Genomic DNA, 26,555 nt, shown 5'->3' on the forward strand with positions numbered 1-26,555 from the left:
GTTATCACCTAATTAATCCTCGGTTTTCGTAACGGTGTCATCTGATTAATCTTGTTATTTGGTGTGAGATAAATATATTTATCAAATTGCTCTTGCTTATAGCTATTTCCAATTAATTACATTGCATAAAATATAGGGTGTACGTACAGCTTTGTTTTCGGTTTATACAAGTGTTTGATAAGTTGATTTGGAGTTTATCTTCTTTTTATAAGTTTTATAAGTTGATTTGATTTGGCTTTGTTCATTTATAGAAAACTAGGGGAGGTCCCCGCGCCCAGCGCGGGGTTGTATGTTGATTAAGACCACAATTAATAATCAATATTTAGGGTTATCAAGTTAGGGATATTTATTGATTTAATTTTGTCAAGAGTCTAATTTTTATAACGACATTAATATAGAATTATGGTAAAACCCTATAACTTTTGATATATATTATTAGTAATCAACAATTAATAGTGTTTTTGAATCACAAACAATTATTAGTGTTTATATCTTGATATATATAATAGAATTAAATATAAAAAATCTATATATTTAAACCAACAATATATTAGCAACGCCCCGACGGCCGCCACTGTCCATGGGTTCCCACGTCCAGTCTCGGTCTTTAGGCCCATCTTCTTTGTTTTGTCGTACTCTTGATTTTATGACATATTCATGCTTACTCGTTTCTTTCATATTAGCAAAGCCCCGACCGCCACTGTCCGTGGGCTCCCCACGTCCAGTTTCGGTCTTTAGGCCCATCTTCTTTGTTTTGTCGTACTCTTTATTTTATGATATATTCATGCTTACTCGTTTCTTTCATATTTGTAATGCCACGACCGCCACTGTCCGTGGGTTCCCACGTCCAGTTTCGTTCTTTGAGCACATCTTCTTGGTTTTGTAGTACTCTTGGTTTTATGACATATTCATGCTTCCTCGTTTCTTTCATATCTGTAACGCTCCGACCGCCACTGTCCGTGGGTTCCCCACGTCCAGTTTCGGTCTTTAATTTGGGCCCATCTTCCTGGTTTTTGTTGTATTCTTGATTTTATGACATATTCATGCTTTTAGATTGTATGTCGCTGGAGTTTTTCGTAGTTGGAAACAAATAATTGAAAAATATAATCTCTTACCATATCTCTTACCTATCAAGTCATCTTGCTCTCTGAAGTAGTTATGTACGTAAAATTTCAATGGTATAGAAACAGGCATCTCCTTTGTATATATCGTGTCATATTTATCGTCCCTATTGTAGTATCTTTGTCTCTACCTTCGCCATTGGTCGCTGCGTAACCCTTCAGTTGATGTCTTGTTTATAAAACCCATATAAAAAGTTGTAAGAGAAATATCATTTTCTTAACTGTATCGTATATGTATTTGTAGTATATTGATCTGAGATTGCAAAGATGTATGCCTATCAAGAAGCTCTTAGCAAAGTAAACACTGAAGATAGGTACTAAAAATGAGAGGGTTACAGAGAACAAGTATCTATCCCTTAGAAACCACTATGTGCAACTGAGAATAATTCATATATGTACATACATACACATGTATACAACGTATTGAAGCTTTTAAATTTAAATATCGAATGCTACAAAACTGGAAAATTGCTTGTGGAGAAAGCAATATGAACATGGCCACATATATAACAAATAACCGATTATGCTTGTCGTAGATCATTCTCTTTCAAACCAAAAGTTTTACCTAAACAACATATCAAGTGACTCACAAGAGATACATAAGAGCCATATCCTAAAAATATCCGGCAAAGCAAAAACGCTCCAGGTTCGAGAAGGAAGTCATTGGAAAATTTGAGTATATACCAAACTGGAGAGTAATTCGGCTACAAAGAGAGATGTGTTGGCTTTGAAGAAAAAGCTATGTGATGTTCTACCTTTTATTTATGAATTTTATGCTATGAATATATGTTTTTGTTAGGGTTCAACTTCAGTCTCCGGATTAGAGACTTATATTCATCCGACAAACAATTCGATGTCACAATCAACGCTATAAAATTGGTGGGTTCTCTCTATTAACAAACAAAAAAAATTTCTGGGGTATATATATTTTTTTTGTTTTGTTAGATCCATACGACGAAGAACATGACGAAGAACACCAAAAATTCTCATCAATCTGGTACGTTTGATCTTATTTTTATTAGTTTAACAATTACGGTTATGTCCGAATCTGAAATAACCATGGCTCCAGACTCCTTCACACCATGGCCACATATCACCGGAGTGGAGACGATTTCAAATTCGGAGCTTCTCTTCGCATATAAAATCATACATATGGTCTCTTTGTTTCGGGTTCCCTCTACAATAATTAGTACATATTACAAAACTGAGCTACAAAAGAGCACATTGGATTTTGGTAAACATCAAGATTGCTTCCTACCTTCCAAGAAACATGATAGACTAATTCACATCCAAGACCAAACATTAGCCGCCACATAAAGCCTGAATCAAATTAAACGATCTTAGGATGCTCTTCATAATCCGTAAGTTAAAGAGACTTGCATTAATATTGCAAATTAGACTCTAGAGGTCCACAATGGTTAATCGGAGTGTATCAAAGACGGCGAATAAAGCATGAATTAGAATATCAGCAGAGGAAGCACACAAATATTCAATAAACGTAATCAATCACTGAGAATAGCATGGACCCAACTTTTGAAAGATTCATAAAAAAGGAAGATTTTTCCTATGCAACAATATTCAAACAATGAGAAGATCAATGATTGATGACTAACCATACAACCGCATCAAAGCCATAAACAGAAACGAAAGTACTAAAGAGCCACAACAGCAGTGATACGACATTTGTTTCCTCACACTGGAAACAATGACGTGCTTCCATAAATCCAATCTAGTTTTTATGGAAAACAAACCTGCATTCATAATAAACACTACTATTAATTAATATTTTTTATGCAAGAATTAAATGGCAGTATAAAAAATTCAATGGTTAGTGCCGAAAAAAAAAGCAAGGATTAGTTATGATATCAAATCAAAATTAAATATCAAGCAAGGTATTTACATAAAATTAAGGCAGTGGAGGATCTAAGAATTTCTTATATGACAATATCTACAACTAAACAAAGAAAATTTATATATTTTTAAAACAGAATCATTATTTGTTTTTTGGTAAGATTAAAACCGAATCATTATCATATTAGTAAAATTATCATTTCTTTATTATTATCCACGTTAATTTAAAAGTTTAAGAGAATATCTGCTTTTTTCTCATAAAAGGATGGAATAATAACATAACTCTTTTAGATTTATAACTATATTTGACATTATCTTATTAAATCTATTAAGATAAATATATTTCTTTTTGAAAAATATAAATAAAATGATAATATAATTATTATAGATTTACAATTATATTATTATCCATGTCAAAATTTTAAAACATTTTACTTTTTTCTCACATAGGAAGATAGAACAATAACGTAACAGTTTAAGATTTACAACATAAAAATAATATCAGAATTGGAACGCCAAATCATAATCAACACAATTAACACAACTCTAATGGGAAATTAGAGTTATCTTGTGATTAAAATACTAAACAAACAAAACTAACCGAAACAAAACAAAAGTCTTCCTTTCAAAATCATTAACGTGACGGATTGCTGACTGATTAAGTTGAAGTTTTAGGCATTTAAAGATCTAGAAAGATGATTAAGGTTAAACATTTTTATTTATTTTAAACAACGTTTGAATGTTGACAAAAAAAGAAGAAGAGAGTGTTGGGACCATCGGGAGAGACAACGTTGAGCAGCTGCGAAAGAAGCCAACGTTGTCTATTATATTCCTCACAGTGTTTGATTTGACTTTTGATGACATTACACTCTTGTCCACTTGTTGTCTCGAAAGTTCATGCAATGGAAAATTATTAAACAAAACAATTTACTTTTATGTATAAATCCTAGGGAAGAACCGATCAAGCTAAGATCAATGGTTGTGGTTTTAGTACCGTATACTTCTCAAATATACCCGTTGAATAACGGAAATCCGCAAGACGGGGAGGAGACGAAGTCAACCTAGCTGGCAAAGGAGCTAACCCAGCTCCTTTGGTCTTATTTATGGTCATATGTATTTAGCAAAATATGGTATACAAACCGAACCAATCAACAACAAAACCTGGTTTTAAATTGTTGTATATTTCTCAAAAGTCAAAACCCATAATAACCAATGGAACAGAAGAAGCTAATGCAGAGCATACTTACGCTTGGAGTAAAGAGTGATGCAAGCTTCCATTGGCACACCCGAAAATGCATCAGAGCATGGAAAGAAACCTAAAAACCAATAAATTAAACAATAATTAAATCTTAGTGCATGGAAAACGAATCCTATACATACCAAAGTCCGAATCTCAGTGCCTTAGAATGACCTCGATACCAAAAACTTTAAGTTACTACTTCCATATATGTAATATTTTAGTTTGGGGAGAGAGATTGACAACGAAGAGTAATTCCTGAATTTAACAGCCAAGTTTGTTATCCCGAATCTAAAGAGAGGAATACTTAAAATGTATTAACGACAAAAATTAGCCTCCTCTGAAGATTCATCCCTGAAATAAGTCATCTTTCTGACTTTGTGGCAACTGTGTTATCAAAAGTTGAGTGTTTCTTCTAAAAAAGACATATTTGAAAATAATAAGAACATGTACCTCAACAAAATCGGGAGGTACCTCATCTTTTTACAACAAAAAGAAACATATCAAACCATCGATGATTACCTTCTCAAAAGTTGAAACCAAACTTTTTGATTATAAAAATTGATTAGTGGTGAAAATAGTGAAACCATAAATACAAAAAAAAAAAAAATCAAATTTGTACATATAAACTATAAGATCACCTGTTTATTCATTGAATTAGGTCCAAATTTTCCATACACCAGTTCACATCGTCCCCTCCATACATCCACCCTACAATAAAAAGAAAAATTAAAATTAGGTAGAAGCAAAAAAAAGTTTGAAAAAAAAGAACAAAAAAAACAAGGGTTAGTTATGATCTGAAATTGAATACCATGAGCAAGGTATTTATATTGAATAGGAGGTTGTGCATGATTTAGGGTTTCTAAATTTTTCGACGATAAATACAAAAAAAGAAAAGAAAATTTACATATTTTAATAAGCAAATCACTATCATAATAATAAATATTTGTAAAACTGCCATTTATTCATTGTTATCCATGTTTATTTAAAATAATATTTACTTTTTTCCGTAAAAATATGGAATAATAACAACTATTTTAGATTTACTACTATATTGATACTATCTTATAAAATATATTAAAATTTAAGGGAAAATTCATTTCTGTTTCAAAAATAAGGCGGAACAATAATATAATTTTTGATTTACAATAGATAGACATGCATGGTATCCATATGCGTCATGTCACGCTGATCCATATTTTTTTCCAAAACTCGATCTAATTGCTATTATGTGCAAAAATCACCGCCGTTCACGTTCATGTTCACGTTAGCACTCCATACCTTAATTCACACGTAAACCTTTCTGCCTATCTCTGACTTCAGCTCTCTCATCTTCGAGTCTCCCCAAGAAAGTTTTTACACCACACCAACATTTCATTCGTCAAAATTAAATCGAGTTTGCACAAGGTTACAACCGATTAATAGGTGGTCTTCTACCTTCTATTTACGATTTTATGCTATGAATATATGTTTTTGTTAGGGTTCAAGTCAATCTCCGGATTAGAGACTTATAATCATCCGACGAACAATACGATGGCGTGATAACCGTTTCTAAATTGGTGGGTTCTCTTTCATTGATCTACATATTATTTTTTTTGTTCGTTTTTTTTTTCAAATATTTAGATTGAAACGACGACGAACACGACGATCATACCAAAAAATTTCATCTATTCCGGTACGTTTGATCTTTATTTTAATTAGTTTAACAATTAATAGCCGTTTATGATTAATTTCGGATATCTAAATCTTATTAATTTGAGTAAGGTTAGAATAGTAATTTTTTATGTTTATATTAATGCTCCGATTAATAATTTTCGGATATTTGACATTATCATCTTAAATATATCAATATTATAATAAATATTTTCCTTTTCCGATTTTTTTTTTTTTGGTATAATTCCTTTTCCGATAAATTATGAAACGGAACTGTTTACACAAAAGGTAAAAAAAAAAAAAAAAAAAAAAAAAAAACAAACCCATCAACCGTCTCCATTCACACGTTTCTTCATTATGATCACGAATTCACGTTCATGGAAGCTTCATCATACATTAACACTTACAAGTTTCTTCGTCGAGTTTTTATCCAAGGTTTCTTCGTCAACTCTGTATCCAAGGTAATAAATATTTGTTCTTTTCATTGGTTAGAATTATATGGTGCAAGATAGTATTGACGTCTTAAAGACATAACATGGGCAAGATACTATGAGACGCTTGACTATTCTGCTTCGACAGATCAACAGGTGAAATTCTATCACTAAATTATTAGATCTCTGTTATTGCTATGAATATATGGTTTATGTTAGGATTTCAAGTTTTGCCTTCGTTTAGAAGAATTATATTCACACGACGAAGAACACGATGAATTCGATTAAAGCTTCCTAATTGGTACTTCGTTGTTCCTTTTTTTTTTTTTGGTTAATTATCATGTTTATTGTTTCCAAAATTATTTTTTCCTAGTTAATTCCGAAATTCAATTTAATTTTTCCAAAATTAATTAGATTTCATTAAGGGTAATTAAGTAATTACGTAAAATCAAGGACTCAACAAGAGCCGAGAGTCCGACACGTCAGCAAAAACACTTCTCAAATATTGTTATATATAGATCAACAATTATTTTAGGATGTTTTATTTGATTGTAGTTCGGCTAAAATTAGTCAGATTTTTAAATGTTATTAATTTCACCTAGTCCAATACTACTGCATTTTGGAATTTTAAACATACTTCATTTCGTTATATTATGTTTGGAAATTGTGTAACACACTTTGTATATATATACTAATAATACATCAATTAAAAAACCATAACCATCAAATTGTTTACGGTCAAAATATTTAAAAAATAAAGGTATTTGAAACAAAAGCAAACAATTTAAACAAAATCATTCATCATAAAATATATGTATTACAAATAGTTAAACTTGGTCTACATAACCAACACGATTACAACAATTGTACTCAGCAAACCGTCGTCTATGTTGACAATATTGATAAAAAGTCTGTTGTATGACAAAACATGGTATATGACTATATGGGCCTTAATAACAAAACAAAGGGCCCATTAGAAAAGTAAACTGATAAGATAAAATAGTTCCCCATGATTCCTCACTAAGCAGCTGCTTAGCACGTTCTCGTAATTTTCAACTTCTTGAAAATTCAATACATCCATTATCCAACAATTAGTATTAAATTATAATTAATTTTTTAACGTAAATAAAACTGACAAAACACGGCTCTCTCTTCTTCTTCATCATCATCATCGGAAAAAAAATCAAAGTTTCTATAAATTGTTGAATCACAAGCAGAGAAGAAGAGATCATGAATCCAGATTCCGATTATCCTCATCTCCCTAACATCAAGATCCACCATCCTTCATCTCCTCGTCACTCTCACCACCACTCTTCCTCCACTCCTTCCGCCGCTACTCCTACCCCAACCGCCGGTGCTCGCCGTAAGATCGGAGTCGCCGTTGACCTCTCCGAAGAAAGCGCCTTCGCTGTTCGCTGGGCTGTCGATCATTACATCCGTCCCGGTGACGCCGTCGTCATTCTCCACGTTTCTCCAACCTCCGTTCTCTTCGGCGCCGATTGGGGACCACTCCCTCTCCAAACTCCTCCTCCTCCTTCCGCCGCTACCGATCCCGGAGCTCAACCGAAGCCTAGTCAGGAAGATTTCGATGCGTTTACTTCTTCCAAAGTAGCAGATCTAGCGAAGCCATTGAAGGAAGCTGGGTTCCCTCATAAGATCCATATAGTGAAAGATCACGATATGAGAGAGAGGCTTTGTTTAGAGACTGAAAGGCTTAATCTAAGCGCTGTGATAATGGGAAGCAGAGGATTTGGTGCTGAGAAGAGAGGAAGTGATGGCAAGCTTGGCTCTGTTAGTGATTATTGTGTTCATCATTGTGTTTGTCCTGTTGTTGTGGTTAGATATCCTGATGATCGTGATGGTCCTGCTCCTCCTGGGAATGTTGGAGCTACGAGGGAAGCTATTGTGACTGTTAAATCACGTAGGGATGATGATGATGATGATGATGAAGATGATGAGGCTAAGATTGCTGCTGCTGCTTCTGTTCATCATGAACACATCAAAGGTCAGGATCATTCATTTTTTTCTCTTCTGTTTTCGGGCATCGTTGACTTGTTGATGGTGGTGGCATGAATTTATAGAATATGTTAGATTAGTGTAACAGAGAGATATCCATAGCTGAGAACTTGAAAACTTAGATTTGTACATGGCTTCATTTCCATAAGTTAGAGTATTGTGATGTTTAATTCTATTGATTTTTCTTGTTAGTGTTCTACTCTGTTTCAGCTTGTAGTTATCTAACTTTCTGCTTTAGTATCGAAAAGTAGGAATGATATTTTATTCTGTGATTCATTTTTTCTTCATTTGGTGGTAGTTTTCCTCAGCTGCCTAATGATTATCTAGAAAACTAGGCAGATTTCCACTGCAAGTGGTGCAAATGAGCTTCAACATTTTTTTCAATTCATGATTTTCCTACTCTGCTTTTGCTCTTCTTTGCTACAACTGGTTGTGTTTCAATTCGAATATTCTTGATACCTCTTAGTTTAGAAGAACCCACCAAGAAAGTTTTTTTTTGTTGGGTGATCTCTTGACTCTTTTCTATATTTTATCTGGTTTGGAGTATTAGTAAGCAAAGTTTCACAATTCTTGACTTGATAAAGAAGAGAAGAAATGAATCTCCTGTGCTCCCTGGCTAAACTCCTTTTCAGTAAATTAGAGAAAATATCTGGTGGAATGTTGTAAAACTTGACTAGGGAAAAACTTGAAACTAGAGTGATATAGAAATCATAAGCACTTCTCTTTGTTTGATCTAGCTAGTCTATTGGTAAGACAGCCTTTGTTATACACTTTTCTAGAAATATTATAACTGTGTGTAAGATGATGCAGAATAGCTTTTAATTGTCAAAGCCTAGATTTGCAAAAGAAAATGTAGATGATCTTTGCTTGATTGATTCCTCTTGTGTAGCCTTGTGAATCTTGGTTTGAACTCTTACAAGTTTACACTTGTAGAAGGAAATCTGACATCAAGCTAATTTACTAAAACAAAGTTGTCTGCATATGATTTGATTATCCAAAGCGAATAATTATAGAGCCCTCTTCCTTTGACAGATGAGTAATGTCCCTTAGTATCTCATCGGATTCACCCTCTTCTCCAGTCAGGTAAAATATAAACAACCTTTTCATCTTTGAGTGATCTCCACCGATCATACTTTCGGTTTTTCTAAATCTTTTGAAATTCGTAGGTACGACGATGGATGAAACAAAGCGGATTTGTGCAGAGGAGTGTGTTTGTGTGTGTGTTTGTGCTATCTTTTGCAATCATGAAAAGTCTCTGGAATCTCCTCTGGATTATTTATTCTCACTCATTGTTCTTCTTATAATTCTCCATGTATGATTTTCACATTAAAACAATGCCCTTTTGGGATTATGATCTTAATCTTCAATCTAATTTGATATCCGATGAGAAACTAAGAGATGGAATCTAATTTGCTTTTTAACACTTAAAACAAATCTGACCAAAGTATCCATACTAATCTGTCCCGTAGAAAAGCTAATTAGGGTTAGTTATCACCAGCATAATACTTTTTTCTCAAGTATATGAAGTTATACTCTTGGGAATATACAACCTAATCCATAAAACATAAGAATATGGGCAGTAAACCCAGCCCAAACTAGAATTAAAAAGAAGAAAAAAAAAGGGTTATAAATAAGCCTAGTCTAGGGTTATTAGTTTTTTACCACAACACAGTATCTCACGTAATCCTCTAGCACCGCCAATGGGCAAGAAAGAGCTTCCGGGGAAGAAACGCAAGAAATCGAAATCTTCAACTGTAATCTTATTCTTCCTTTTGTTGTCCTTGTTCTTTTCTCATCTTGAGCTTTTGTCAATGACCTCGCCTTTGTTTTGTTTAGGATTTTCAGGAACTTGGTGTTGGTGATGATGATGACATGCTTGCCCTGAAAAAGCAGAAGGCGAAATCTCAGGTTAGACATTGTTCTTGCATGCCTTGTGTATTCCTCTATTTACTTGTTTATTAAGTTATTATCATATTAAATCTCATCGACTTTATTTACGTTTTTTTTCGGTTGTGATATATGTTTCATTCTTTGACAATAACCATGTGTTTTGGTTTGATTTTTGAAGGAAAAGGATGAAGGTGAAATTATTGTCCCTAAAAATGTAAGTATCTACAACTTTTTTATTTTGATTTTTTTTGTTATTCTTGACATCCATGTAAGATGCGTCACTCTCGACCAAGCTAAGTATTGAGTTTGATTTGTTGTTACCAGTTTTTTTATTGATTACTTTTAAATCCAGTGGCAGGATATTAAAAAAATGACGAAATCTATCAAAGAGCTGTCTGAAGCTATGAAAAAACTGCAAGAGGTTCTACTGACAAAAGTCGATCTATTAGAGGTTTCATTGAAGGTATATATATATATGATTCTTTTTATTTGTTAGTTTTTTAGCTTTTGTATTTGTTTTCTAGGTTGAGAAACGATATACTTTTTTACACTTTTTATATTAGCTGATGTATTTGTTTTATAATTCTAAAGAAATCCTGCTTTTGTCTATAACAGAAAGAAATCGCCAAGAACGAGAAATTTCTTTGTTGTTTCGATTGTGAAGAAGCGAAAGGAAACAATTCTAAAACCATTTTCGTCAAGGGATTTAATAATGCGAAACCAAGGGATGAAATCAAGCATGAATTGAGGAATTTTTTCAGATCTTGCGGAGGGGTCGAAAGGGTTTTCGTCCCCACAGAGTGTAAAACCGGTGTTCCCTTAGGATCTGATAAATGAGGAAGACAATGACAAGGCGTTAGATCTAAATGGAAGTTACATGGGGGGAAGGAAGCTTAAGGTGAAGATGGCTAAACATAGAGACGAATTCCATGGCTTTCCTGACTTTGGTGGGTGTGATCGTTGTTTATGGACTCCTCATAATTCCCCTAGTAATTACACGTCCTGGAACTAGTGGTCCTTTCGGCAGGTAGCTCCCCCAGATACATGAATTTGCTTTTGTTATTGATAACAAAGTAACTTGCCATCATCAATTCATGGATGTTTGTCTTTTGATATTGCAGGTGAGATTCACCAATTACACTTCCTTTTGGCAGCCTCCTAGCGATGAATCACAAGCTTATAATGGTTGTTTTTCTGTTGCTGCGACTTTTGTTTATCGACCAGCTACATCATATTGAATTAAACTTTTATGATTTCTACCATGAAATCTAATTCCCAAGATCATCTAGATTCAATTTAATTCAACCACACACTTTCTTGTAGAAGAAGAAAGACTAACCTTGATCCATTGCTTAATTAGGCTTGTAATGGAATCAATTCACCAGTTGATTTCTTCTCCCCTTTGACCTTGTTCCTTTCACGTGATCTTTGATGGAGAAGATCACTAACCCTTTTTGATGTTTTTGTGTCTAGTTATTGTTCTGTTTCTGTTTCTCTCGTGAGGAGAACAAAAACGTAACATTTGACGTGTTTAACACCACACATATATATACATGTATATAGCATCTACCAAGGGTTGTATTGGTTCGTAATAACCACCACTTTAATAATGCATGAACATAACATATACATGTATATATATTACTTATAAAATATAATTAAGGCAAGGGAAGAGGGTTATCAATACACCCGAATTCTAATTCTTTAATCGAAACCGATCCATCACGGTATCGTCTTTAATATTAGAATCTTTAACTTTAATATAAACTTGAACTTTATAATTAAATCAAAAGACACATAGGCCACATAGAATAAAATATTCTTACATTCTCCCACTTGGCCTTTGTGTCAAGTTAATGGTTTAATAACTTTAATGCGCGCTTTAACATCAAGTTTATTAGATCTTTAATTACTTAAATTAAAATTAAAATTGATTGAATCATGGCGGTTACACATCATTGAACGACATGCTCCCTTCCATGTATCACAAACCAATTCTAACTTTATAATTTCCTTACAATGAGAGAAACCTTAATTCTCAAAATAACTATATGTTATCCATAAACCTTAAGTGTATACACATACTATAACGATAACATACTTAATAAATCCAGAAACGTTACTTTAAGTGAATTCATAGTATCATACATAAAACGAGCATACTACAATCAATATAGCAAGGCTTTGTCTATAATCCCCATACGCTCTACATGGCCAATGAACGCCTTGGGTGGTAGACCTTTAGTTAACGGATCCGCAACCATCATGTCCGTCCTAATATGCTCAAATGAAACTCTACGTTTCTGCACTTCTTCTTTTACGGACAAGTACTTTAACTCCATGTGTTTAGCACCCTTCGAGTACTTGTCATTCTTAGAGAAGAATACAGCTGCAGAATTATCACAATAAATTCTCAGCGGCTTCTCTATGGAGTCGACAATCCGAAGTCCTGAGATAAAGTTCCGCAACCACAATGCGTGAATTGTGGCCTCAAAGCATGCCACAAATTCGGCCTCCATAGTGGAAGTAGCAATGACAGACTGCTTCCCACTTTTCCAAGATACTGCTCCCCCAGCTAATAGGAACAAGTAGCCAAACGTCGATTTCCTGCTATCGACGCATCCAGCATAGTCTGAATCTGAATATCCAATAACCTCAAGGTTATCGGATCTCCTGTATGTAAGCATGAGCTCTTTGGTGCCTTGCAAGTACCTGAGAACTTTCTTTGCAGCTTTCCAGTGATCCATTCCGGGATTACTTTGATATCGACCCAACATACCAACCGCAAAGCTTATATCTGGTCGAGTACATGTCTGAACGTAGTTCAAACTCCCAACCACTGATGCATAGGGAATTCTTTCCATTTCCTTACGCTCCAATTCATTTCTCGGACATTGCATTTTACTGAACTTGTCCCCTTTCTGAATTGGTGCTTTTCCAGCAGAGCATTCATCCATTCTATATCTCTCTAAGATCCTTTTGATGTATCCTTTCTGAGACAAACTTAACAATCCTTGTGATCTATCTCGAATAATTTCTATTCCGATCACATAAGATGCCTCACCCATATCTTTCATTTCAAAGTTCTTAGAGAGATATTTCTTAATATCATGTAACATACCCATGTCATTAGCAGCAAGCAAAATATCATCAACATATAGGACTAAAATTACAAACTTGCTCCCACTGACCTTAATGTAGATGCATCGATCAACAATGACCTCTACAAATCCATATGACGTAATGGTATCATTAAACTTTAAATACCATTGTCGAGAAGCTTGTTTTAGTCCATATATCGACTTTTTCAGCTTACACACCAAATGTTCATTTCCTGTGGCCACAAACCCTTCAGGTTGGTCCATATATACTTCCTCCTCAAGCTCTCCATTTAGAAAGGCGGTTTTCACATCCATTTGGTGAAGCTCAAGATCATAATGAGCCACCAAACCCAAAACAATTCTAAGAGAATCCTTCTTTGAAACTGGAGAGAAGGTCTCTTTATAGTCAATACCATCCTTTTGGGTGAAACCCTTAGCAACAAGGCGAGCCTTGTATCTTTCAATGTTACCTTTCGAGTCGCGCTTAGTCTTAAAGACCCATTTAGAACCAACGGTCTTGAAACCGTTAGGCAACTCTACTAAGTCCCAAACATTGTTATCACCCATAGATTTTATTTCTTCTTTTGCGGAAATTGACCATTTTTCAGAATTGTCACTTTCCATGGCTTTTCGGAATGTGATCGGGTCTTCATCAAGGCTTATGTCACATTCACTTTCAATAGCATAAACCACATAATCATTTGAAATAGCAGATCTTCTTTCCCTTCCAGATCGCCTTAATGGTTCTTGTGGTACACTATGATTCTCTTCTTGAATAGTGACAGGTACATTAATTGTCCCTTCATCTAGTGGGGTTGGTACATCATCATGTTGTTCTATTGTGTCATTTGACTGTACTGAAACAATAGGAACAACAACCTTAGATGGAACATCAGGTGAAGAAACTTCAACCTGAATTTCTTGAATGTCCACCTTTCTTGGTTCACCACTCCCACTAGTTTGACCATTCTCAATGAACCTAGCATTCCCCGTTTCAACTATTCTCGTACTATGGTTAGGGCAATAAAATGTATACCCCTTTGATTTTTCAGGATAGCCAATGAAGAATCCACTGACAGTCCTAGAATCAAATTTCTTTTCATGTGGGTTATATGGCTTTACTTCTGCTGGACATCCCCAAACACGTAAATGTCTTAAACTAGGTTTCCTTCCCGTCCACAGTTCAAAAGGAGTCTTAGGAACTGCCTTACTAGGAACCCGGTTTAAGACATACGTTGCAGTCTTTAATGCATATATCCACAATGAAAGGGGTAAAGAACTATTACTTAACATGCTCCTAACCATATCCATTAATGTACGATTCCGCCTCTCAGCTACACCATTCTGCTGAGGAGTACCAGGCATTGTATATTGAGCACAAATGCCTCTACTCTCAAGTAGCTTTGCAAATGGACCTGGACATTGTCCACTTTCAGTGAATTTACCATAAAACTCACCACCTCTATCAGATCTCACTACTTTTACTTTTCTATCTAATTGCCTTTCAACCTCATCAATGAACACCTCTAAGATATTCACCGATTTAGACTTTTCATGTAGTAGATAAGTAAATCCATAACGTGAGTGATCATCAATAAAGGTGATGAAGTATTTTTCACCACTCCAAGACGGAGCATCGAATGGGCCACATATATCGGTGTGTATTAACTCAAGAAGTTGAGTACTTCTTGTGGCTGGTTTCTTTACAATGTGTTTAGTCTGTTTTCCTTTAATACAGTCTATACACACATTTAGATCACTAAAATCCAACTGAGGAAGAATGTCATTCTTTACCAACCTCATAATCCTTTCTTTGGAAATGTGACCTAATCTTTGATGCCATAAGAAAGCTGAACTTTCATTAGATGCACTACGCTTAATGCCTTGACTTTCAATATTAAACAAGGATTCAAAAATTTTTGCATCAAGATTAAACCGATAAAGTGAATCAAACAAAGTACCACTTCCATAAAGGTAATCATGTCGGTACAATGAGAAAACACCATGTCCAATCTTAAAAACAAAACCTAAATTGTCCAATCTACTTACGAAAACAAGATTTCTAGAACATTCAGGTACATAGAGACACCCTTCAAGATCTACATGACAACCAGTGTCCAAGATCAACCTATAAGTCCCAATGCCTTCGATTCTTGCCTTCATTCTATTTCCCATGAACAAGTATTGATCAGCCCCTCTTATGGGCTGAATCGAACTGAATCCCTGTTCAATATGAGACACATGAGTAGTCGCACCAGAATCTAATCACCAAGTATTATTAGGCACTTCGATAAGATTCAATTCAGAGCAAACATAAATATGTTGCGTACCTTTCTTATCGAACCAAGCCTTTCTCTTCGGACAATCTTTCTTGAAGTGTCCCATTTTCTTGCAAAAGAAACACTTCCTTTCCTTATGGATTTGACTTTCAGGCCCTTTCACAAAAGTCTTGTCCATCTTCTTATCCTTAATACTTGGTTTTCCCTTTCTGCTGCTGGCACTTCCAAGACCCACGAGATGAGCAACTTGATCCTTCATCTTCTTTAATCTCCCCTCCTCTTGAACCAACATAGCCTTTAACTCCTGATAGTTCCATTTATCCTTAATGGTGTTGTAATTCACCTGGAACTGGCTAAACTCAAGAGGTAGAGAGTTCATGATGAATTGAACCAAAAAAAGCTCATTAACTTCCATTCCCAAGGTCGTTAACTTGGATGCCAAGTTAGACATGTGTGTCACATGATCATGGATTAGCTGAGACCAGTCAAACTTTTTCGTAGTAAGCTCACTCATGAGCCCTCCTACAATCGACTTGTCAGCCAAATCCGATTGTGAACACTCCTTAATTTTCTTAATGAATTCCCTCGCTTTCTCTATCTTAGGCATAGATGGCTTAACACTTTCCGCCATCGTCATCCTCATGAGATTCAAACTCAACCTGTTAGATCGCTCCCAAGACTCATAGCGAGACTTTTCAGTTTCAGAGCTCTCTTCTGTAATGGCTGAGGGTTCCTCATCCGTGACGATTGCATGGTCCAATGTCATTACACCCAGTGTGAACCGGATCTGTTCAGACCACTCCTCATAATTCAGCCCATTAAACTTCACGACAGAGTTAGCAGATGCAAACAAATTTGATGAAGCTGCAAACATTTCAACATGCTTCCCTATTATTGCTTTGACACTTTTATACAGATTCTAAGGCCATAAATAAATTTCAAAGCATATATTCAAGCAACCTTTGGGCAATACTTAAATACTAGCACTTTTAGCGATGCTAAATATTATATTTTTTATAATTAATCAGATCACACATATAATCAAATTAACATGTTACCTTTGGATATACATATTATTGGCTATATTGGAAATGATTAATTCTTTTCGTATTATTAACTATCTCCAATGATCCACCTTTGGGTTATCTCCAAGGATATAGATAATAAGATAATTGATCAATCAAAACATTAATGTCATTTTTTAGCAACTCTTTAATCATGATCAATTATAAATCTTTAAATTTTATTTTAATGTCCATATATGTAATATAACAAGGCCACTTTGGTGACTAACAAGTTATATACAATATAAACACTAAAATTCTTATGGGTATAAAAAAATTATATTATGTTAGTATTTCATAACACAATTACCCTTTAATAAAATGCAGCGGAAGCATTTTAGATACACGATATAACGTGTATAAACATAACATTATTATGCAATCAAACAATAATACTTTCTACGGTACTGCATATTTTCGATATTTTACAATCGTGACTTTTCATATATGCAGTAACCATCAACAAGACATAACAGAGACTTTGACTTTTGAATATGGTTCTACGTGAATCAACATGCACACACATCTCCTCATGCACACACATTATTCAACGTGAATTTAAATAGATATTTAATTACTATATTCATTCACGAGACATATGTATAGACGACGATTAGGAAAATGTGACGGTTACTTATATGTGCCAAATACGATTACGATGATGAACCACACACCAAAATTCCAGAATCTAAAGCGAACCTTTAAACATTCGTTCATGGTGCCGTACGTTTAAACATGGTGAATTAAACAAATCTAGAATTGCTGCTCTGATACCAAATATTGAATTAAACTTTTATGATTTCTACCATGAAATCTAATTCCCAAGATCATCTAGATTCAATTTAATTCAACCACACACTTTCTTGTAGAAGAAGAAAGACTAACCTTGATCCATTGCTTAATTAGGCTTGTAATGGAATCAATTCACCAGTTGATTTCTTCTCCCCTTTGACCTTGTTCCTTTCACGTGATCTTTGATGGACAAGATCACTAACCCTTTTGATGTTTTTGTGTCTAGTTATTGTTCTGTTTCTGTTTCTCTCGTGAGGAGAACAAAAACGTAACATTTGACGTGTTTAACACCACACATATATATACATGTATATAGCATCTACCAAAGGTTGTATTGGTTCGTAATAACCACCACTTTAATAATGCATGAACATAACATATACATGTATATATATTACTTATAAAATATAATTAAGGCAAGGGAAGAGGGTTATCAATACACCCGAATTCTAATTCTTTAATCGAAACCGATCCATCACGGTATCGTCTTTAATATTAGAATTTTTAACTTTAATATAAACTTGAACTTTATAATTAAACCAAAAGACACATAGGCCACATAGAATAAAATATTCTTACATCAAACTTATTTTATTTTTGTTTCCTAATTAACTTTATTTTTATTTTAGTATTGACTGGCGATTCTTAAAACAGATTATATATTTCTGCATAAAAACTACTTTTTATAATATGTTTATCAACTTTATCTAATAATGATCATGGAAACTGTTATTGTGTTATTGAAAAAGTAGGTAATGAAAAAGTGTCTCGTAAATCAATTTTTATTCACTGTGGAGGATGGAAATTGTGGTTAGGAAAGGGGGAGGATCAGCGGTTCGTTGAAAATATTATTTATTTAAAAAATTATGTAATTCACTGGTCTCTTGTGAAAGATTGAAGGTAATGTTTCATGGCAACTCAACGTCAAGATGGATGCCTAGTCCAACAAGTTTAGGCATTTGTTAGATGGCAACTTAGCGTTTAGATGAATGCTAATTTTGGCGATTGGTGAATGGTTTAGACGTGTTTGTTGAGAGTTGAATCTTTGATTGTTCCTACATAAGGAAAAAAGACAAGAATCATAAGATTTTTTTTTTTGGTAATGAACTGGGAGATCTGTCTCCCAGATATTATTAAGAACGTAAAACGCAATTACATAGGAACTTGTCTTGGAAACATGATTCCAAGAGCATCGTCCCGATAAATCGAATCCAGACTAGCTGGAACAGAATCAAAAAAATGAAAGCCTAATGGCAGCGAGAAAGCATAGTTTGCCAATCCGTCGGCTAGACGATTGGCCTCCCTATACACATGTGAAATACGGACTAACCAGTCCTTTCCAATAAAGCCATGGCACAAGCGTACCAGGAAGGACAAAGGATGCGAGTCCTTTATCCCTGTCCTCAGAAATCCGACCACCAGCTCTGAAGCCACCTCCACCTCCACACACGGCACTTGCTTCTCCTAGGCTATAAACAGCCCGTAGTACACCCCCCATAGTTCTGCCAATGGAGCCGAGCAGCGGCCTATGTTAACTGCAAAGCCCCCACACCAACTCCCATCTCCATCCCTTATAACCCCTCCAACCGTGGCAACACCAGGGTTACCATGGGAAGCTCCATCCGTATTCACCTTCATCCAACCCATATTCGGAAATTGCCAGCCTACTAACTTCTCCACTCGGCATCTCTTAATACCCGCAGCCTCATTCATAACATTAGCCGTTATCACCTCATTAGCTAGATCCTTGATAAAGCGAACCCTATCGCGGCACTTCTTATTCTCTCCGAATACATTCCCACATCTCCATTTCCACCCCCACCATGCCGCTAGTGCAAATATTGTAGCCCATGGAACCTCACCAAGCATACCTACGTCTGACAAGTTCTCATACAACCATTCTAATAACATTCTAGAGAAGAACGCCTGCCGCTTCTGTACCGGTACCAACCTTCTCCAAATTCCTTCCATAGCCGGATAATCACGGAGAATATGTAAAGTAGATTCCACGCCCCCTTTACAAACCTGACAAACATCCGAGTCACACAAATGTCTCCGAAATCTCTCCACATTTGTCATTATTGATTGATTCCCGACCAGCCACATGAATGATCTAACCCGTTCTGGGACTTGTACCTTCCAAACTCTACTAAACAACTTCTCCATATTCTGTCTTGGAACATTATCCCGTTTTAATAAAGCATAAGCAGACTTCACAGAAAATTGACCATCAAGGCTCTCTCCCCAACTGACCCGATCCTGAGCTCATGTAGGTCCCCTACCTTGTATTTACTCCGTAACACACGCGCCCAAAGGCTTGTCTTGTCATGAATTAGCCTCCACCCTACTTTTGCAATCAAAGCCTTATTCATACTTGCTGCCTCTCTAATCCCGATACCTCCCTCCCATTTTGAAGAACGGACTTTCTTCCATGCTACTAAATGAAGTTTCTTTCTTTCCGCAGTACTGCCCCAAAGGAAAGAGCGCGACATTTTATCCAAACTTGCAAGAGTAGATTGTGGCAATATTATCATACTCATCGAGTGAACAGGAATAGAAGACAAGACAGCCTTTGTAAGCGTTAAGCGCCCAGCGAAGCTAAGAACATGACTTTTCCAGCCCGCTAACCGAGACGAAACTCTTGCTAAGACCTCACCAAACGTCTCCTTATTCATTCTTTTCTGTAAAATCGGCATTCCCAAATATTTCCCGAGTTCTGTCGTTGATTTAATTCCACTCGCATCACTAATCTGTTTTCCCAAATCCCGAGAAACATTCTTTGAAAAAAAGATCTTTGACTTTTCTAGGCTCACTTTTTGCCCTGATGCCACACAAAATTTCTCCAAAACGCCTCTAAGTACCTGAACTTGTTCAACTGATGCTTCAGCAAACAATATCAAGTCATCAGCAAAACATATATGTGATAAACTCGGTCCACCCCTTGAAATACTGATTGGCTTCCACCGCTTTTCCGCAACAGCCCTGTCAACAAGATGGCATAATCTCTCCATACACAGAACAAACAAATATGGCGAAATTGGGTCTCCCTGACAGAGCCCTCTTGCTGGCGTGAATGCCTCTGTTTTCTCACCATTCCATAGCAGATTCATCGACAAACCAGAAACACACGCCATTATCCACCTGATCCAAGTCTCTGATAATCCGGCAGCAACCAAGGTATCTTCAAGAAGTCCCACCTTATCCTATCATAAGCCTTTTCTAGATCCAGCTTTAGCAACATCCAACCCTTCTTGCCCTTCTTCCTCCGCATTGAATGTACTGCTTCTTGCACCACCACAATATTGTCCGTACTCAAACGGCCTGGAATAAAGCTAGCTTGTGCAGGACCTATTAGCTTGGAGATCACTATTTTCAAACGTTCCACCATGGTCTTGAACAGCACATTACACAAGCTAATCGGTCGGAATTGAGTTATTCTTTCCGGTTTTGCTATCTTTGGTATGAGCACCACTAGAGCATTGTTCGTAGCTTGTGGAAGAAGTCCAGACTCAAAGAACTCCAATACAAACTTCACTACAGACTCGCCAACTACATCCCAAGACGTTTGGTAAAACACCGGTTGATATCCATCTGACAAGAATCATAAGATTGTGATGAAGATTGATGAGGAGGTGAAGTCAACGAAGAAGTAAAGGAAGAAGTAATTTGTTTTGTTAAATCTGAACTAAGTCAAGTTAGAATAGTAAAGACAGGAGACATCATTCTTATGTCAAACAGCATAAGGAAGATTCCTAAAGAGATGAGACTAGGCCTAGCGATCGTAGAGAAGCCGCAAGAAAGTGATTGAGAATGTGATTTTGTCTACGAGCATCAAATGCTAACCTAGCTATCTTTTTAAAAAGATTTGTTGAAATCTTGTCAAGAGGAATCTTACACGATCGGAAATCTTTAAAACTTATATGAATTAAATAATATCATATTTTACATTACCTTTATTAATTATTAATTTGATAGCAATGTGATTTTCAATTCAATTTTTGAAAGCTTTGGAAATTTTGATAGATTTTAAGATAAATGCAATACATAAAAAGTCCTAATGATTTGTTGATTGGCAACTTGTATAACATTGACTAAATCCCCTATTTTACATATTTGGTCTTGTGTCTCATATTAAACATTTGGGTAAGTTATTTTGTTAATCTCAGTGTTCCAAAAATGAAATAAAAAGTAGTATAGTTTAATGGTAACAGATATCAAGCAGGGGGTGATATCTGTTATAAGCAAGATATATCAAAATGTTTACCTTGTCTGTCTGGTTATTAGATTAAGCAAAGACTGTCTTCCCAATTCACAAACTAGATTAAGCAAAGAGAATTGATTTCTAATTTCTGTATCACGTTACTTTAATTTTTCCCTGGTCAGCTTTTCATGGAGTCTTGGATTTCAGCAACTAAAAGTAAGAAGACACTTTTTCGAAAATTAAACGATTAAGCAATAATCTAAAGGTACTAAATTGAGTGGAAATATCTAATCAAAATTTCAGGTAAGCCAGCAAAATATATTCCACAATTAGTACGAGTGCTTGCCAGTCATTCCAGGTTTAATATATTCACTCTTCACAATTGACGACCTATAACACAAAAAGAATATTAGATATAAATCTAATAATCTATGAAGAAATATATATATATATATATATATATATATATATAAATATGTATTTAAATACCTTCATTTCGATAGCTTCTTTGATTAGGGAGTGATGCCGAGCCATTCGAACAAATCCATCCGTTCCCCAATATTTCCCCTGGGATTCATAAAGATCCCAATACTCTTCAGGTTCATCAACCTCTTCTATGATAACACCATGACCCAGCAATGGCAGCATATGGCAAGGAAATATCTCGTAGAGTTCTCTCTCAAGTTCAGCCGGTGTTGGAGACAAAAATCCCTGAAAAACATTTAAAATAAGTTATTACATTAAAAAAAAAAAAAAATTTAAAAATGTTAACCAAATTCGATAAACATAATTAGTTAGTAACTTACATTTCCCTGGACCTTGGAGTAACTTGGATAACTATCAATAATCACTGACAATGGTCCATCTAACAATAGACTCTCAAGATGTTTCTCGAAATTCTTCTCTTCAGAATCTCCGTGGGGCTTATGAATAAATACTTCATCCACATATCCTCCATTTTTCAGAAAGTCGATGGCATGATGTAAACAATTGGCTTTTAATCCGCCTTCACTATTTCGATAACGGAGCGGAACTCCTTCCACGATTTTATCAACAGTTAACTTCGATGTTGACAATCCTTTTAATTGTCTCAATATGTGCCACTGTCTATACAAAGACACAGCCCAACAATTATCTGTAAAACAGCAAAACATGGGCAAAAATATTTATATCATCCTCACTGGAAAACTTTTACAAGAATCTCCAACCAAACCCAAATCCCATGTATCTTAAAATACCTATACACTGACGGGGAAGTACAAGATTTCTGTTCACCTTCCAAGATTTTATGTGTGAGGACAATGACCATTTCGAGTAGACTGTTTGCTGAGAAAAACAAGCAAACACATTATTAACACTGAAACAATCAATTCGTTTTTTTTTAAGTATAAAACTAAAACTGAAACAATTTAGGACGTGTTATTGGTTTATTAATTTGTAAATCTATATAGGATTTGAAAATCTCTATTAATTATGAAATCAAGATATATGAATTTTGAAATAACATGTGTTTACCCATGGATTTGAATCCTTCTATTTTTCTCTTTCAATTCCATTCAAATCCATTTAAAACATAATTTGGATTCTCAAATCCAAAAACAAATGACTAAACGAATAACATAGGATTTTAATTAGTATTTATAAATCATAAAACCAATAACACATGATTTTAATTATGATTTTAAATTCAATGATTGAATAACAAATGATTTTTGTTTGGATTTCTAATTCCTTAATTATAAATTATTTCGAATTGCTTCCTTATTTCGAATTGCTTCCTTATTTATTATAATTTACACAAAGTAGAATTTCAATCACACCCACTTCTTTACTATTCTAACTTGACTTAGTTCAGATTTAACCTTTCTCCCATGTATCTTCCATTTAGTTCTAACGCCAGCCAATATATAAAGTGTAAAGTATATCATTTCTCACACCTAGAAAATAAACAAAAAAAAAGAGTCAATACCTTCAATGAAACCTCAAATAGATCGGTTTTTGTCAGTACTAGGTTTTCCATAGCTTCAGACAGCTCTTTGATAGATTTTGTCATTTTTTTTTTTTATATCCTGCCATTGGATTAAAAGTAATTGATAAGAAAACTGGTAACAACAAATCAAGCTAATTACTTGGGCGAGAGTCACCCATCTTAAATGGCACTAATGTAAAAACAAAAACAAAAAAACTGTAGATACTTACATTTTCGAGAAAATTATTTCATTTTCATCATTTTTCTGCAATAATCAAACATGATTAGTGTCAAAGAATGAAACATATCACAACAAAAAGTCATAAATAGAGTCGATGCCATTTAATAGGATAAGTATCAAGTAAGTAGAGAAATACACAAGGCATAAACAATTAAGTAGAGAAATACACAAGGCATGCAAGAATAAGGTCTAACCAGAGATTTGGCCTTCTGTTTTTCAAGGGCAAGCATGTCAGCATCACCAATTTCCTGAAAATCCGAAACAAAACAAAAGCCAAGTCATTAACAGAGGAAACAAAAGCTCAAGATGAGAAAAGAACAAGTACTAGAATAAGAGGATTTCGATTTCTTTCGCTTCTTGCCCATTGGCGATGCTAGAGGATTCCGTGAGAAAGTGAGAAAGAGTGTTGTGGTAATAGACTAATAGAGTAACCCTAGACTTTTTTATTTGTACACTTCTTTTGAATTCTGGGTTGGGCTGAGTTTTACTGGCCCATGACTTTTGTATACTTAAGTGGTTTAGATTGTATATTCCAAGAGTAGTTTTATGTATCTTGCGTATTCTCCGGGACAGATCAGTACTACGAATACTTTGGCCAGATTTGTTGTAAATGTTAAAAAGCAAAACAAGATTCCATCTTCTAGTATCTCATCGGATATCAAATTAGATTGAAGATTAAGATCATAATCCCAAAAGGGTTTTTAGTGTTAATACCAACTCCTTCATTGTTTAAATGTGAAAATCATACATGGAGAATTATAAGAAGAAGGACTGAGAATTAATAATCCAGAGGAGATTCCAGAGACTTTTCATGATTGCAAAAGATAGCACAAACACACTCCTCTGCACAAATCCGCTTTGTTTCATCCATCGTCATACCTACGGATTTCAAAAGATTAAGGTAAACCAAAAGAATGATCGGTGGAGACCACTCAAAGTTGAATAGGTTGTTTATATTTTACCTGGCTGTGAAGAGGGTGAATCCAATGAGATACTAAGGCGCATTACTCATCTGTAAAAGGAAGAGGATCACTTGTCATTCGCTTTGGATAATCAAATCATATGCACACAACTTGTGACTGATGAAGTAGTTTAATTAGCTTGATGTCAAATTTCGTGTAAACTTGTAAGAGTTCAAACTAGATTCACAAGGCCACACAAGAGGATTCATTGAATCAAACAAGCAAAGACCATATCTACATTTTCTTTTGCAAACCTAGGCTTTAACAATTCATAGCTATTCTGTACGTATCACCATAAACACAGTTATCATATATGTCTAAATGTAGTGAATAAACCAGTGAAAAAGACTGTCTTCCCAAAACACTAACTAGATTAAGCAAAGGGGATTGATTTTGATTTCTATATCACTCTAGTTAATTTTTCCCCTGGACAAGTTTTCATGGACTCTTTGATATCAGCAACTAAAAGTAAGAAGATACTTATTAACATTCATATTACAGGCAACAGAATTTACAACATTCCACCAGATGCATGTTTTCACTAAAGTTTAATAAAGGAGTGAAGCCAGGGAGGGAGCTCAGGGATTCATTTCTTTACTTCTTTATCAAGTCAAGAATTGTAATACTTTGCTTACTATTACTCCAAGCCAGAGAAAAGATAGAAAACAATCATAAAACATCCAGAAAAAATGGAATCTAAACGAATCACAGAATAAAATATCATTGTTACTTTTCGATACTAAAGCAGAAAGTTGGATAAGTACAAGCTGAAACAGAGTTTAACAAGAAAAATCAATAGTTGAACAGAATTAAACATCACAATACTCTAACTTGTGGAAACGAAGCCTTGGAAAAAATCTAAGGTTTCAAGTGCCCATCTATGGATATCTCTCTGTTACACTAAGCTAACATATACATCAACAAGTCAACGGTGCAAGAGAATACGAAAACCACAAGAGAAAGAAAATGAACGATCCTGACCTTTCATGTGTTCATGATGATCAGAAGCAGCAATCTTAGCCGTATCATCATTAGTTTAATTTAATCTAATTGTCAAACTCAACGTACGGGATAAAGACTGATCCGTTATGTTTTGGTTTGACTTTTGGAATTGGAACTATGGACTAATGGTTGAAGTTTTTGACGGTAGTCCTGCTTTGATTGTGAACCCACCGAATTTCCTAATAGATATTGGTTTCGATTGGTAACACGCACAACGGCGAAATGGCGTTTTCAAATACGATTATGCTAAAAATGTACCAATCAAGAAAATTTGCATAATCGCATTAGAAAACGCATATGCGTTTTTGCCTAAGAATACAAATAAAATTTATAATATTGAAATAATATAGGAATTTACGTTAAAACAATAATATATATTTTTTGTTAACTTATTATCTTGAGAACCACATGTTTTATACTAGAAATTTAATAATTCGAGATAGACCCAACTGTCCAACACTCCAACCCCCACAACACCAGTCTTTCGCTAACAAGAGAATTTAAATTTGTAAAAAAAAGGTAAAAACGTTTCTAATGTATATATCACCCAAAAAAAGGAGTAATATTATTAAATTAAAATCCAAAGAACTTTTGTGTACAAAGATGTGATCATGTCATGTGAATGAAGAACACGGTGAGATAAGGTTAAGGTAAAAACATTGATGATGTCATTATTCTTATGGACCATCAAAAAAAGTTCACAGACGCGGCAGATATGACAGGTTCAATGTTCTTGGCGAATGAA

At 34.9% G+C, this 26,555-nt stretch overlaps 2 protein-coding genes across 3 annotated transcripts; one reads left to right on the forward strand and one right to left on the reverse strand.

The window, feature by feature from the left end:
- Nucleotides 1–7,345: 7,345 nt before the first annotated feature.
- LOC9305640 (universal stress protein PHOS34) lies at nucleotides 7,346–9,704 on the forward strand. 2 transcript variants are annotated; one of them, XM_021018894.1, is made up of 3 exons: nucleotides 7,346–8,298; nucleotides 9,342–9,392; nucleotides 9,476–9,704. In XM_021018894.1, the coding sequence occupies exons 1-2, from the start codon at nucleotides 7,524–7,526 to the stop codon at nucleotides 9,347–9,349; spliced, it is 783 nt and encodes a 260-aa protein (XP_020874553.1). In that variant the 5' UTR covers nucleotides 7,346–7,523; the 3' UTR covers nucleotides 9,350–9,392; nucleotides 9,476–9,704. The 2 variants fall into 2 exon arrangements, with proteins under 2 accessions (XP_020874553.1, XP_020874552.1); XM_021018893.1 differs by having other exon boundaries at nucleotides 7,347–8,298; nucleotides 9,389–9,392.
- A 12,726-nt stretch (nucleotides 9,705–22,430) lies between these two features.
- Nucleotides 22,431–23,711, reverse strand: LOC110226156. The gene is made up of 3 exons (XM_021016827.1): nucleotides 23,606–23,711; nucleotides 22,875–22,962; nucleotides 22,431–22,771 (listed from the first exon to the last, which is right to left on the reverse strand). The coding sequence occupies exons 1-3, from the start codon at nucleotides 23,687–23,689 to the stop codon at nucleotides 22,431–22,433; spliced, it is 513 nt and encodes a 170-aa protein (XP_020872486.1). The 5' UTR covers nucleotides 23,690–23,711.
- Nucleotides 23,712–26,555: the final 2,844 nt, after the last annotated feature.

Source organism: Arabidopsis lyrata (assembly GCF_000004255.2).
Source record: "Arabidopsis lyrata subsp. lyrata unplaced genomic scaffold ARALYscaffold_7, whole genome shotgun sequence".
Taxonomy (NCBI): Eukaryota; Viridiplantae; Streptophyta; class Magnoliopsida; order Brassicales; family Brassicaceae; genus Arabidopsis; species Arabidopsis lyrata.

Excerpts from the sequence above, each read along its gene's own strand:
- LOC110226156 (XM_021016827.1), bottom strand. The coding sequence starts at position 23,689 with ATGACAAAATCTATCAAAGAGCTGTCTGAAGCTATGGAAAACCTAGTA. Across the intron at positions 22,963-23,605 it reads TATTTGAGGTTTCATTGAAG|CAAACAGTCTACTCGAAATG; the intron begins GTATTGACTCTT and ends TGTTTTTCTCAG. Across the intron at positions 22,772-22,874 it reads ACTTCCCCGTCAGTGTATAG|ATAATTGTTGGGCTGTGTCT; the intron begins GTATTTTAAGAT and ends GCTGTTTTACAG.
- LOC9305640 (XM_021018893.1), top strand. The coding sequence starts at position 7,524 with ATGAATCCAGATTCCGATTATCCTCATCTCCCTAACATCAAGATCCAC.